This window comes from Temnothorax longispinosus, chromosome 1 (assembly GCF_030848805.1).
Source record: "Temnothorax longispinosus isolate EJ_2023e chromosome 1, Tlon_JGU_v1, whole genome shotgun sequence".
Taxonomy (NCBI): domain Eukaryota; kingdom Metazoa; phylum Arthropoda; class Insecta; order Hymenoptera; family Formicidae; genus Temnothorax; species Temnothorax longispinosus.
The window spans coordinates 7,259,191-7,271,553 of record NC_092358.1 but is presented as its reverse complement, the minus strand read 5'-3'; the positions used below and the strand labels follow the sequence as shown (position 1 = coordinate 7,271,553).

Sequence of the window (12,363 nt, the reverse complement as noted above, 5' to 3'; positions counted from 1 at the left end):
ACCGCTCTCTCTATTGTTCTTTCATAATAATATTCAATTTCATTATTCCTATAAAACACAATTATTAATATGGAGTTTCCATCAATTGATACTTCAACGCATCTTTTATTTACCGTACCTTTATTTAACCATCAAGTTATCAAGCACGAACGCAGCTCGCGTTTATTATTTATTTTCAATTTATCCTATCGATATATATACATATTATTGATGTTTATGATAAAAATTGGCATAAAATCAATTTTTGAGAGTATTAACCGTTCTCCTTTCACTTTACTTGTAACATTTTCGAAAGCTTTATAACATCGACTCTCGTGCAGCTGCACAAAGACGCGCGCTACATTGATTAATCTACTTCTTGCGAGTGCTATTACTTTGCTACTGCTTCGAAACCATAAAGGTCAACGGCGACGTTTCGAGATGGGAAATGAATTTCCGTCAGGTCACACAGACACGCGACACAAGCGATCCTCTAACGGCGTGGCTCGCCGAAAAGGACGGAAATTCAGTCACCGAAATGATGGACACGCGCACGCTCGCGTGTATTTGAATAAACGACGACGCCAGATGATGTAAACTCGCAAGCACATGCGAGCATATATGCGCAAACTGTAAATTTGTCGACTGGTGCACCGAGTATGCACTATGGCGCATCGTCGACATTGTGTCGCCGGAAAAATGGAAGCGTATATCCTACAACCAGGACAAAACTCATGTAGTTTGAAAAACTGAAAAAGGGATAAAATTTTAAAGTATATGTACCTATATTAAATGATTGAGAGGTGAATAGATTTTTCCTGATAAGGAGTACAGTTAAATTGGTAAATTTTTAGCAAAATATTTACGTATATACATATATATTTATCGTATTCTTTCCTCTATATTTCTAAAAGTTTACTCTGTACCTCCGAAAGCTGCGTTATCAACTTATCACACATATATTACATTTCATGTTTATACATTAAGAACTATCATAATCATAATCGTAATTTAATAAATAATAATAAAATTTAATATTGAATTAATAACTTGACAATGTACAATTTTCTGATAAATTTTTATATAAATTTCCAGTCAAGAGACACAAAATACGCAAGGAGATAGACAAATAAATATCTTATATGTGATGTTTTCAAGACAACGTATATATCCGGTTTTCTAGAAGAAATATTTGTTCTAGCATTTATAAATTTTCCGAGAAATTTTTACAGTAATCAGTAAAGTCGAAATCAGCAATATTTTTTTTTTTTTTTAATATTGAAATAATAATGCAATATTTATGAATACTACGAATTTATAAACGATTCTTGCTACCGCGAATTCGAGCGAGCGAAATTACGATCGACGAATTACGGCTTATGGCATCGACCGATTTCTGACAGATCTCACGATTGGCGAAAAGTGAAAACTGCACGTAACTTTATTACGTAAAGCCTCTGCGGAAAGACGAAAATTATACGGTGTAAAGAAACTGCATAAGGAAGCTGCGTGCCACCGAATTATCATCGTGAAGCATAAGGCAAAAAGACTTTTAGCAAAAAAAAGTTATTAAAAAATCCACAGACGTGTCTAACGGTTACGAGTGAAAGGAAATCGCGCGCGCGCGCGTGATAAAGGTGTATAATTAAGATGCCGCTGTGTGTATTGAATACGATAAAGAAAAAAAATTGAAGTTGATTGAAAATTCCCGTTGAGATAACACTGATACGTTGTTTCCAGTTGATCTCGTTGATCTTGTACGCGTGAGTAACTCTTTGTAGCGCGAATTATTGAACTTCTCCGTATAATAAGATTTATTCAAAAAGAAAGATGCGCTTGTACCATATTATACATACTAAATTTTTTTTATTCTGATGTTTTCTTGTTGAATTTATCTTTGAACAGTGATGAATTAGAATTCTTAATCGCGATTTCTCTTATCACAATTCTCTCCAAGTTGGTTGTAAAAATATCTGAGTTTAGAAGCCATTAAAATGATAAAGTTATCAAGGAGAGATGTATGTACTTGACGCGAGACACTATCGTGTCTCTTGATATTGTTTTAATTAAAATCAAACAACATCAAGTTTCCCCCAAACAATCAATAATCCCGAGAATATTTAGATTTCGCCATCATAATTGCGCAATTCATGTTCGCATTATTATTTTCCGAGCGTCATATCGCGGCAAAGCGTGTATTTTGATGAATTCAAGCACACCGCAATAAATATTGATCGATATTTATTCGAAACGCAAAAACGCGACGCGGTGAGGATCGATGTATGTACGCGAATCGCTTGACAACTGTAAACATGGCGTTGTCGTCATAAAATAGAATGCACGACAACGCACAATGTATGTACGTCGCACTCGTACCTTCAACAAACGAACGTATACGCGACTTCAATATTTCATTGCATTCGATATATGCTTCGCTCGTTCCATAGTAAGGCAGGACGATGCAATCTCGCGGTAAAAATCGGGACAAAAATTGCGTGCGATTTATATTTGCATAAAAATTACGGCCGTAACGTGTCAAGGCAATAATATAGGAATTAATTGCACGAGGCAACTTTTTAACTTTTCAGTACTGCACTTGCAAAACTTATGCTCTGGTTTTCCTGAAAACATTTACCGAGATACTAGAGTAAAGACTTGTAAATAACCCACACAGCACACTTTATCTGAGGGACGTCCTACAGATAAAGTGGGATATCTCAATAACCGGTGGATATCCAGTGGATATTTAATATCCGGTGGATATCCAGCGGATGCACAAATGTCCCTCAAAATATCCTGTGCTGTGTGGGAAAAATCTAGAAATTTCTTTGTTTTAAATGTTAACGTATTTAACGAAATAAAACGTTCAAGATATATATTAAAATTTTATCTAATATTCTGATTCGATTTTCTTGAATGATGAAGTAACATTTCCATCAGCAAAGAACTGTTATTTGATAATGTTTGACTTGCGAATAATTTCTAGATAGGTGTTTTATTAAAAAGAACTATTAACGTCATTTTAAATAAAGTAGGTATTATTGTCATCTTAACGAAGCATTATTTTAACAAAGCGTCATCTTAGTAAAGTATCATCTTACGTTATATCACGTTAGTTGATAAAATGAAAAAATTATCTTGTGTCATATATTAATCAATGATTGAAATTTGCACATTATTTCCGAGTTCTAATTAGCCACAATGCGCATCAATCACAATTACTATCTGCAGACGATTATTCTTATATAATAATCATAATCATTCAGCTACTCAATCAATTCGTTCATGTAATCGATTTGGTTATATTTCAAACTATGTTCCAAATCAATGCGGGTCTTCGATAATACCGTTACGCCGATTACGACGATCCGTTCACGACAATCAGCGGGGGAATCGCGTCATTCGGAACTGTTTCAGCAGCTGAGCGCGTTGTCGCGCGCGAATTATACCGCGAATGCTGATTCGCTGTCTTTCGAGAGAACGGCATGTCCCGATCAGTTCGAAACTGCATTAAGACGAAGGCGATGGTCCTCGAATCGAGGCGTGCCTCTTCCTTAAAGGAAGCGCGCCGTCGAGCAGTAGCGCTTCGAGAATATCTCCTCTCGTCCCGGGACGGAATTCGATTACGAACGACTTTAGTCGAAGAGATGTGCTACTTATAGCGAGACGACAGCCGAGAGGAAATAGCGCCGCGCGTTGTATCGAGAACGTTGAGCGACGAATAAAAACGAACTTTAGACTAGAATTTTTTATTGATTGAATGAAAATAAATTCATATGAGGTATTACAATAATAAATTGAAAATTGCACTAAAAACCCAAATTATATATAAAATTGCAGAAAATAATAAGAATTTATATGTTAAAGATTATAATAATTTAAATTCTATCGGAATATCGCGTGAAATGATACGAACGAAAACTGAACTTTAACCTCGCGTCGGACGAAGAAAATCATAAAGAAAAATAATAGATTACATGAGGTAATTATATAATTTGAGACTAATATATAATTTATACATAAAAAATAACAGTCGAGAAGTTCGTCTTCATTAATTTTATGTTAATCGATTTAAAAATGAAGGTGACTCACTTTTATGGCGGGAAAATCTGCGGAGTTTTTTGAAGAACGGCATGCTAACTCGCTTTTTCCGGCGATCAAACACTGCGTCGTCGAGATATTGACCCAATATACCCAATCGATCGCGAGCCACGAGCCACGTTCACGCACCGACCGAGACCGCGAGAAATGAATGACGGAGGACGGTCCTCGCTCGCGAGCGTGCCGACTCAAAGTGCTCCGTGACTCTGCCTCGTGTTTCGCGGCGCGCAACACGCGCGTGTGTACGTCACACATTCTCACGGAGTTTACTATACTTCTCCCCCGCGGCGGACTTGCACGCGTTACGTCGCTTTCCCACTTAACCCCTCTCTCCCTCCACCATGCCGCGATCACGGTCGACGTAGTCACTACGTGCGTGCTCCGAACCGAAGATGCTGACACTGGCTAATCATATATCTTCCTGCGTAATAATTTTTGTGGTCTATTAACGAAAATAAAATAATTTTAAGAACTAAACTTTCGTACCGGTAATAGCAAGTTTATTATTCAATTTTTTATCAATATTCTAATTATATCATATTTATGTTATATATAGTGTATATCATTGAATGTACAATATTAATTGTTCAAATAATCGTAACTCGTCGATAAAAACAAGCCATAATTATTCTCTATTATAATTATAGAATGTCTTTTTTGCTGCGTCTTTGTTTGCTCCGATTTAAAAAATTCCTGAATTATTTACGTACTAAAACAATTCATTATAAGTTTTCTTATTACTGCAGAAATGTTGATATTGAAAGAATTAAAGTATGCAAATACTACGAATTCTTAAATAATATACGCTACAGCTAAATTGAGCGAGAAATTATTCGCGCGGGTGTCATTCGTTAGTGCTCCAGTTTTGTGTAATCAAATTCGAATTAAAAATGCTAACTTTGGAATTAAAGTGAAGTTAAAAACTTTGTGAAATTTACTGCAAACAAAAAGTTTTATAAATTCTGAAATAATTTAACATTAACCAGGCATACGGTTAAATTGTAAATATGCCAAATGAATTTATTTCGCCATTTCCATTTCGTTCTCTTGTACCGTTATTCAAAAGCTGGCCGGCTTAACTCACAGGCTTTTATTAACAATTCTATCAGAGATTCTACTATTCTTCAGTCTCTTTTTCAGGACGATTTCTCGACTTTGTAGTATATATGTATACCGGCTATCGGAAATGTCTTATCGCCAATACGATCTACTGAGCTCTCAGGACTTGAGAATTGTTCTCGGCTGTCGCCCTACTATATCTCCGCTGGAGGATTCGGCAAGAGTCGCACAATCGTCTTTACGATCGTAAATAGAAAGGCAAGAAGAAAAAGAGCAGAAATTGAACAGCCCAGACAGTGGTCGCAACTTCAACCCCGATCTCTCTTATCTAACCTTGGTGAAGAAGTTAGCCTCGGCCAGGTTAGCTTAGGCTACCATCCTTCGGGTATTCACGGATCCGTTTACTTTAGGATGGACTTTGAGGTCGATCGGAAAATACGAAGTCGACAGGGAGCACGATGCAAAAGAAAAAGAAAAAAAGAAAGAGAGAGAGAGACGGATATAGGAGTAATTGTTGGGTGGGGCAGCGGATAATTGGCGGGAAAACTCGATTAGCTTACCGAGCGAGACTTTGTTAATTGTCGGAAAGTTCAAGCTCGAAAGGTCGCACTGGAACAGAAAAGAGGCGGCCCGGGTTAAGCAGTTCGAGCACAGCTTAACTGTAAAAGCGCATTTGCCGAGTTCGAACACGCGAAATCGTAAGCGTGCAATGACGAGTTCTAATATTATTTGCGACTTAATTTCTTAGTCAGAACAGAGAAAAAGAATCTACTTTTAGAAAATAAACTTGTTAAATACTACGGTAATAACGGATAAATATAAAATTTAAATATATAAATGAATGTGCATGCAAAAGATAAATACATAAAAAATATATATACATATATGCATTAGATAAAATTCTGACGTCTTTTGATGCTGCTTTCTGATTTTTTAAGAAGTTCATAAAAGAATTGCAATTCTAAAGATAGGATATATTTTTTAAAATTCTTTTTATAGACGTATCGTATTTATAAACGTTTTTTAAACAATTACGTTAATAAAAATCTAATTTGGAAAGTCACATTTAACATATAATGTAATGTTATCAACCAATATATGTATTTTATGCAAGCTGGCTTTCTTGTCACAATTATATGTACATGGCGCATTACCGCGGATTGGACGTACGAAACTTGGCAAAGTGTTTGTAAATAGGCATAAAGTGCAATTTGGAAGTATAATTAACTTAGTAAAGGGAGGGCACGCGATGCACAGATGTCACACCTCTCAGCGAAGCCGATCTATGTAGTTAGAAACAGGCGCTCGAGTTTGAGCTTGCCTGGCTTACCACGCGGGGCTTTCTGCGTAATGCGCTTTTCATCAAAGTTTTACGTCGCTCTAGATTAATATTGAATAACGTTAAGGCAATTTTGCATTGCTCAATGGAGAAAAATATCTATTTTATTTATATTCTACCTTAACTCGAACTTTTTTTGCTGATAAAAACACAAAATATTAACATATATTTGTATATAAATTAGAAAATACTAAATAATATAACGACAAAATAATATGATACTTGGTTTATGATAATCATAACTATACATATACATAATTACAATATGAATTTACTTAATAACTCAATATCAGTTCTCTGCGTGAAATGTTTATATTACGCTATGATAATTAGCGATTACAAAAAAGACAAATTTACATGAGATAAATTTAAAATCTGTTAACCTTCATACATTTAAATGTATTTTTACACCATCTTTACTTTCGAAACACGATATTATATAATACTGAACGGCGAAGCGCGCTTTCATAAAATGTCTGTAATAAGAACAAGATTTCTCCTCTCATAATCGTTGAAACGTCTCGTTCTGTCGACGCTTTTAAAATAAGCAACTCCCGCAGCGACTTTTCGACGAATAGCTTGTAGAAAATGAGTCCGAGTTTCTCGAGGAAATCCAGTTTCGGAGCAAAGTTAAAGCCCTCTTCTTCCCGTTCCCTTCTATTCGTAACTTCTGGTACGCGTTCGAGCTGCTACGATTCTCGATTAAAATTCGCGAGCGACAGCATGGAGAAGAACTAACATCCAGGCCCGGAGGCAAAGTCGGCTGTGAGCGCGCGTTAAGCCGACGATTATTCCACCGAGCCGAGGGGAAGGATCATGTGCACGGGTTCTAGTGGATTTCATTAAAACCCTCGTCAAGGGAAATTTGAATATTGCACGGCTGAAACGTGGGTCTCGCGTCGCACTCATTCGTTTAGCAAGTCGGAATGATATAACACGATCAAGTCTCGTCATGTCATTTATATCTTGCTTTTCATGCGCGTGATATTCATTATCTCTCATTAATAAAAAAAATTGTAAAACATTTTTTTATGTGTCAATTAAAGAATTAGATCATTAATGAATCTTAATTACTTGCAATTTTTAAAAAACAGTCTTCAAAATTATTTTAATTTATTTTTAGTAAATAATTTATTAACTCTGCTATTTATAATATAAAACACACAGTTCTAAGAAAATTCTTCTATTTTTAAATAGATATAATAGATTGAAATAGAATTAAATAATTAATCAAATTTATTATTTAAATTATTTTTTATTTGAAAGTTTACTAGTCCACAAAAAATTTTTCATAATTAGTATCAAAGTACACATATTATGTCACGAAACTCAGTTTTCCATATTGCACTCGAATTTTCTATAAGAGAAATTTGACTGTGAATTTGTGAAAAAATATATTATTAATTTCAAACTACATAATCATCCTTTTATACAAAATGAATGTATTACAAGAGAGATTCACTTATAAAGCCAATAACAAGTTTCTGCGGGAACAATATTTTTCGATATTCGCGAAGCGTACTCGGTACCCTCGGTGACTCGACGACGCTCTACGCAATTAGCTAATTGCCGCGATTTAATTTAGCAATCGAATTTTCGCAAAATCACCTGGAATTAAAATTACCGATAACGAACGCGGATAGAAAAAATAATACTATATTTCAGGGTTGTGTGGAAGAGTATTCGATTCTAAAATTAATAAAACGTAAAATTAATTGAGGTAATTATTACATCCGAAACAATCGACTTCAAAATTGGTACTTAATTAATTAAAGTGATCGTTATATTGAAACATCTTGTTGTTCAACTTTCAGTGCAATGATTCCCCCATGCATCGATTTAGAAAAAGAATATTATTTTTTATAGTTCTAATATATTTGCAAGCTCCGTGAAAAATACTTTAACTTATTGTTAGATAGAAAACTCTGTTGACATTATTTTGCTGAGAGCAATTTATGTTTTAGTATTGATTACACACTTACTGTATTTTCAAGAAATAAAGGCATTACTTTAATAATTATAAAACTTAATAATAACACACTTTAAATAAAGCACTTTGCTTTTTCTTTCTTCGATTTACAGTTTTACGATTAAAATAACAAAATGATGTAAATAAAAAAATATTAAATAATAAAGAATTAAATATAATTAAAAAATATTTTCATAAAAATATCTTCATGTTTGGTCACGTTTAGTACCAGTAATTTTTGTTAAAAATACATGTCTGTTTTGCAAAAGTATATACACCTGGTATTCATATATTCCGAAATGTCGTACATGCCAATATACGAAGTGAGAACACGGTCAAAAGTCGTCTATCGTAATTTCAACACGAGGAAAGTTCAAACTACGAGGTAAAACGAGCTTTCGCAAAAAAGCCTTGTCTCGAAACGCCCAGCACGTTCTCAACGACGAGAGAAAAGAGGCAAAAAAAATATACAGGTCGGACTTTTATGAATCCGGGAGTGCTTTAACTCGCACGCGTTCAGCTTCATCGACTTGCTCGTAAAGCCACTGCTTTCGCATTAATTTCTACTTCTACATGAGCCAAGCAGGAATTGCAATTAACTATTAACCGAGAGAACATGGATTTCCGATGTTCTTACGACCACCATCGTCCATTTCCTTCAGAGTCGTTCAAGCAAACTGTCTTAAAATTTATTCGTTTATCAAAACATTTACCACACGCCATTTACTTGTTTCCAAAGTAAAAAAATAAAATTATTTTAATATACATATGTATCAATTAGTTAATTGCTTGTGATAAAATTTTTATTCTTGCTGCGCTTCCTAATATATCTTTTCCAAATTTCTAAGTGTATTGTAAGTTGAGTATTACAAGTGTATTATAAGTTATTATAATTGTGTTGTTTTTTGTCCTTTAATATTTTTTCCATAAAAAGAAAACGGTTTTTATAATACAATGTTTACGGCTTGTATTTCCGTATTCAGCATTTCTAAATCCTCTCTGCTCCAAATTTCTAAATGTCTAACATAATTTATACAATATTTTCTGTTTTGTGACCTGATATTTTCATCATTTTTTTCTTAAAATTATCAAGTCTAATTTATATGAGATCTGTAGAGATATACTAGTATTCCTATGTAAATACTAATTTCTCTTTGCCCTTACATAAATATCATAAAATATACGTCAAGTAACATTACGAAATCTTTGCAATTTAGTATAGACGTCAAAGTCCCCTTCGTCATCTTATTCCCGTGGTATATTCAATAGCGAAAACTTACCTCGGTTCGCGCGGCAACGCCAACTTTAATATCCGAATACGAGGAGTTATCGTGCGAAAATTCGATACGAACTTGCGATACTAATATTTCCTGTCGTTGATCGGAAGCCACAGGGTACACTTGAAAGCGTCCGCGACAGTCTACCGTTCGCGTAAACTTTCCAGTTCGGAAGTTATTCCCCATCGCCAACTTTATCCAACGTTCACCACGTCTCCGCAAGAATCTCTTTTTTGTTCTTGAACGAAATTATGCCGTAAGAATTTGGCTGTCGATTAGTCAGTATCTATGAACGCAGGTGTTCATGATTCTTTTAAAAAATATTACTTTAAAGAGAATTGCGTATGGAGAGATTTGCAGCTGCCGTTAATTTCTCTAATATTTACAAAAGTATAACAAATATTTTATAAATTAAAAATTGTTAAAATTTTTATCGCCTGATGACGATTGAAGCTGGAAAGCTTTGTTGTGCAATTATCTTCAAAATTTGAATTGCACGCCATTCAATTTTTTTTAAATATTATATAATTCCATGTCCACAAGCACAATTCGCATTTTATCTTATAACACGACGACGATCGAGAGCGCGTATTCGATATCCGATAAAACGTATTATCAAGCCTATTGTCGACGATTTGTTTTCTACAGACAGGCGACAAGCGCGCGATTCTTTCCATTCATGACAAAAAAAGGTGCTTTTATGGTGCGCTGACAGCATCAGAATGGAGATCACAAAGTGCAGTTAAACTAATTGATAGGTACACGCTCGATCGATTCCTTGATACGAGGGACACACACATGCGAAATTACACGTTACGTGTCCCAGTAGAATGACGCAATCGATAAAACTCGACTTTCGCCCTTGTTCACAACGATCTTTCCTTCGGCGAGTAAATTACTACTCGTATTTACAGTTATCATATGAATTTTGCATCAGAAAGCATATTAGATAAGATACTCAAAATAACGTTTCATATTCTTCACTTTGCAATATCACATACAATATTATATCCATCTGTATTTTTAAGCTTTTAACTCTGATACGTACATATATCTATATATGCACATTACATATGTAATGACTTACGAGAAACTAATTAAACCTACACAATTATCTAAGGACTAATTGATTCGAACGAAATAATCGACGAAAATGGCCTTGCAATATGAACATAACATATATAAACAAATATCTATGATCTATGGATATCTTATTATTCACGAAGTTTTAATAGGAATTAATAATAATGTTACGATTTCATCAGTTTCGTGAGTCTCAAAAAATTATAGCTACAGTTTATATTGATTAATATAAATACAACATTATGCTTAATTTTTTTCACTTTTATACCAATAAAAAAATCCATAATATACCTACGCTTCGTTCATTAATGTAATATAACATTTTAAAAAATGTAAGGTGACAATAGCGTGTTTCTGCCTCAAATAGCGCTTTCTCGCGCGAAGTAAATCTACGAAACCTGAATTTAGCGAACGAACGGATAGAAACAACAAAACCCGACACCATGTTTTCGCGTGACGTTAATTAAATTGTCCTCACGCGCACGCGTACATGGCATGTAATGGAGGTGGATGTAATGAGCGTATTTAATCAGGCTGTTTAATCAAGGTGTCCTTTTCCAGCCGGCGGCGCAATATCGTAAATAACTCTCGCTCGTATTCCCGACGCGCTGTAAAAACGTAATGCGCATTCGCGTCGCGGACGATGGCCGAATAACAGTATTTCGAGTGCACAATGGCGCAAAGAGATATATACCGTAATTCCCTTTTTTTTTCCCCACGCAATAACAATGCCAAAAATTTAAAATTTGCACGAGCAATTGCCATAATACGCGATTTAAACGCTCAAATGCATAAAGCGTATAAATATACGAACATAGATTGCACGTGATTATGTAATTCCTAAATCAATTTTACATAGATTATGTGCGTGTACATTGTGCAATTTGTAATCACATATCAAAATCCGCTTGTTAAATGTAAAAGATTACAAATGCTTAATGATTTGTCGATTGTAATAGATTTAGATAACTAATGATATATATTCATATACGAAATTGATTTAATATTACAGCGGTAATGCTGATGCAATTTCAATAATAATATTACAGAATTAATTAACGGGAGGAATGCGAATATCGCGCCACTTGGGGACGCTCTATATATTATGTGATATTGTGCACAATAGACACCGAGATGAGATTATTGTATATATATTGTGCCACGCGAGAGCCGTATTACAGCCGCGATTGAATTACGCTTGGGAAGCAGTTGCAGGCTCCGGTCGCTATCGCGAATAAGAAACGCGCGCCGCGAAATTATGCCGAAAGAAACGCGACGATAAATCTTTAGGCAGGATTACTTTCCGGAATGGACCGGAAGAGAAGCGAGAAATGCGCGGGGCAGCGCGGGGGAGGGTGTAATCGGAGATGAAAGATGGCCGAAGGTCGACCGAGCATTTTGCGCTTGCCACTCGCTGTAATTTCCCACCAAGGGGAGAAAAGTCGTTGCTCTTTGCCGTTTCAACGAGTTCGGGTTCTTCATGGTAATCGAGGGAACCATTCAGGGCTCGATCTTTACGACCGACGGTTTGTTCCGTATTTATTCTCTCGCCGATA

General features: G+C 35.2%; 1 protein-coding gene across 1 annotated transcript in view; it reads right to left on the bottom strand.

The window, feature by feature from the left end:
• Positions 1-4,297, bottom strand: part of LOC139815109 (low density lipoprotein receptor adapter protein 1) — a 65,760-nt gene extending 61,463 nt beyond the window's left edge. Inside the window, exon 1 of the mRNA XM_071781878.1 lies at positions 4,072-4,297. Coding sequence (XP_071637979.1) covers positions 4,072-4,114 — 43 coding nt within the window. The 5' untranslated portion in view covers positions 4,115-4,297. The remainder of the gene's footprint in view (positions 1-4,071) is intronic.
• Positions 4,298-12,363: the final 8,066 nt, after the last annotated feature.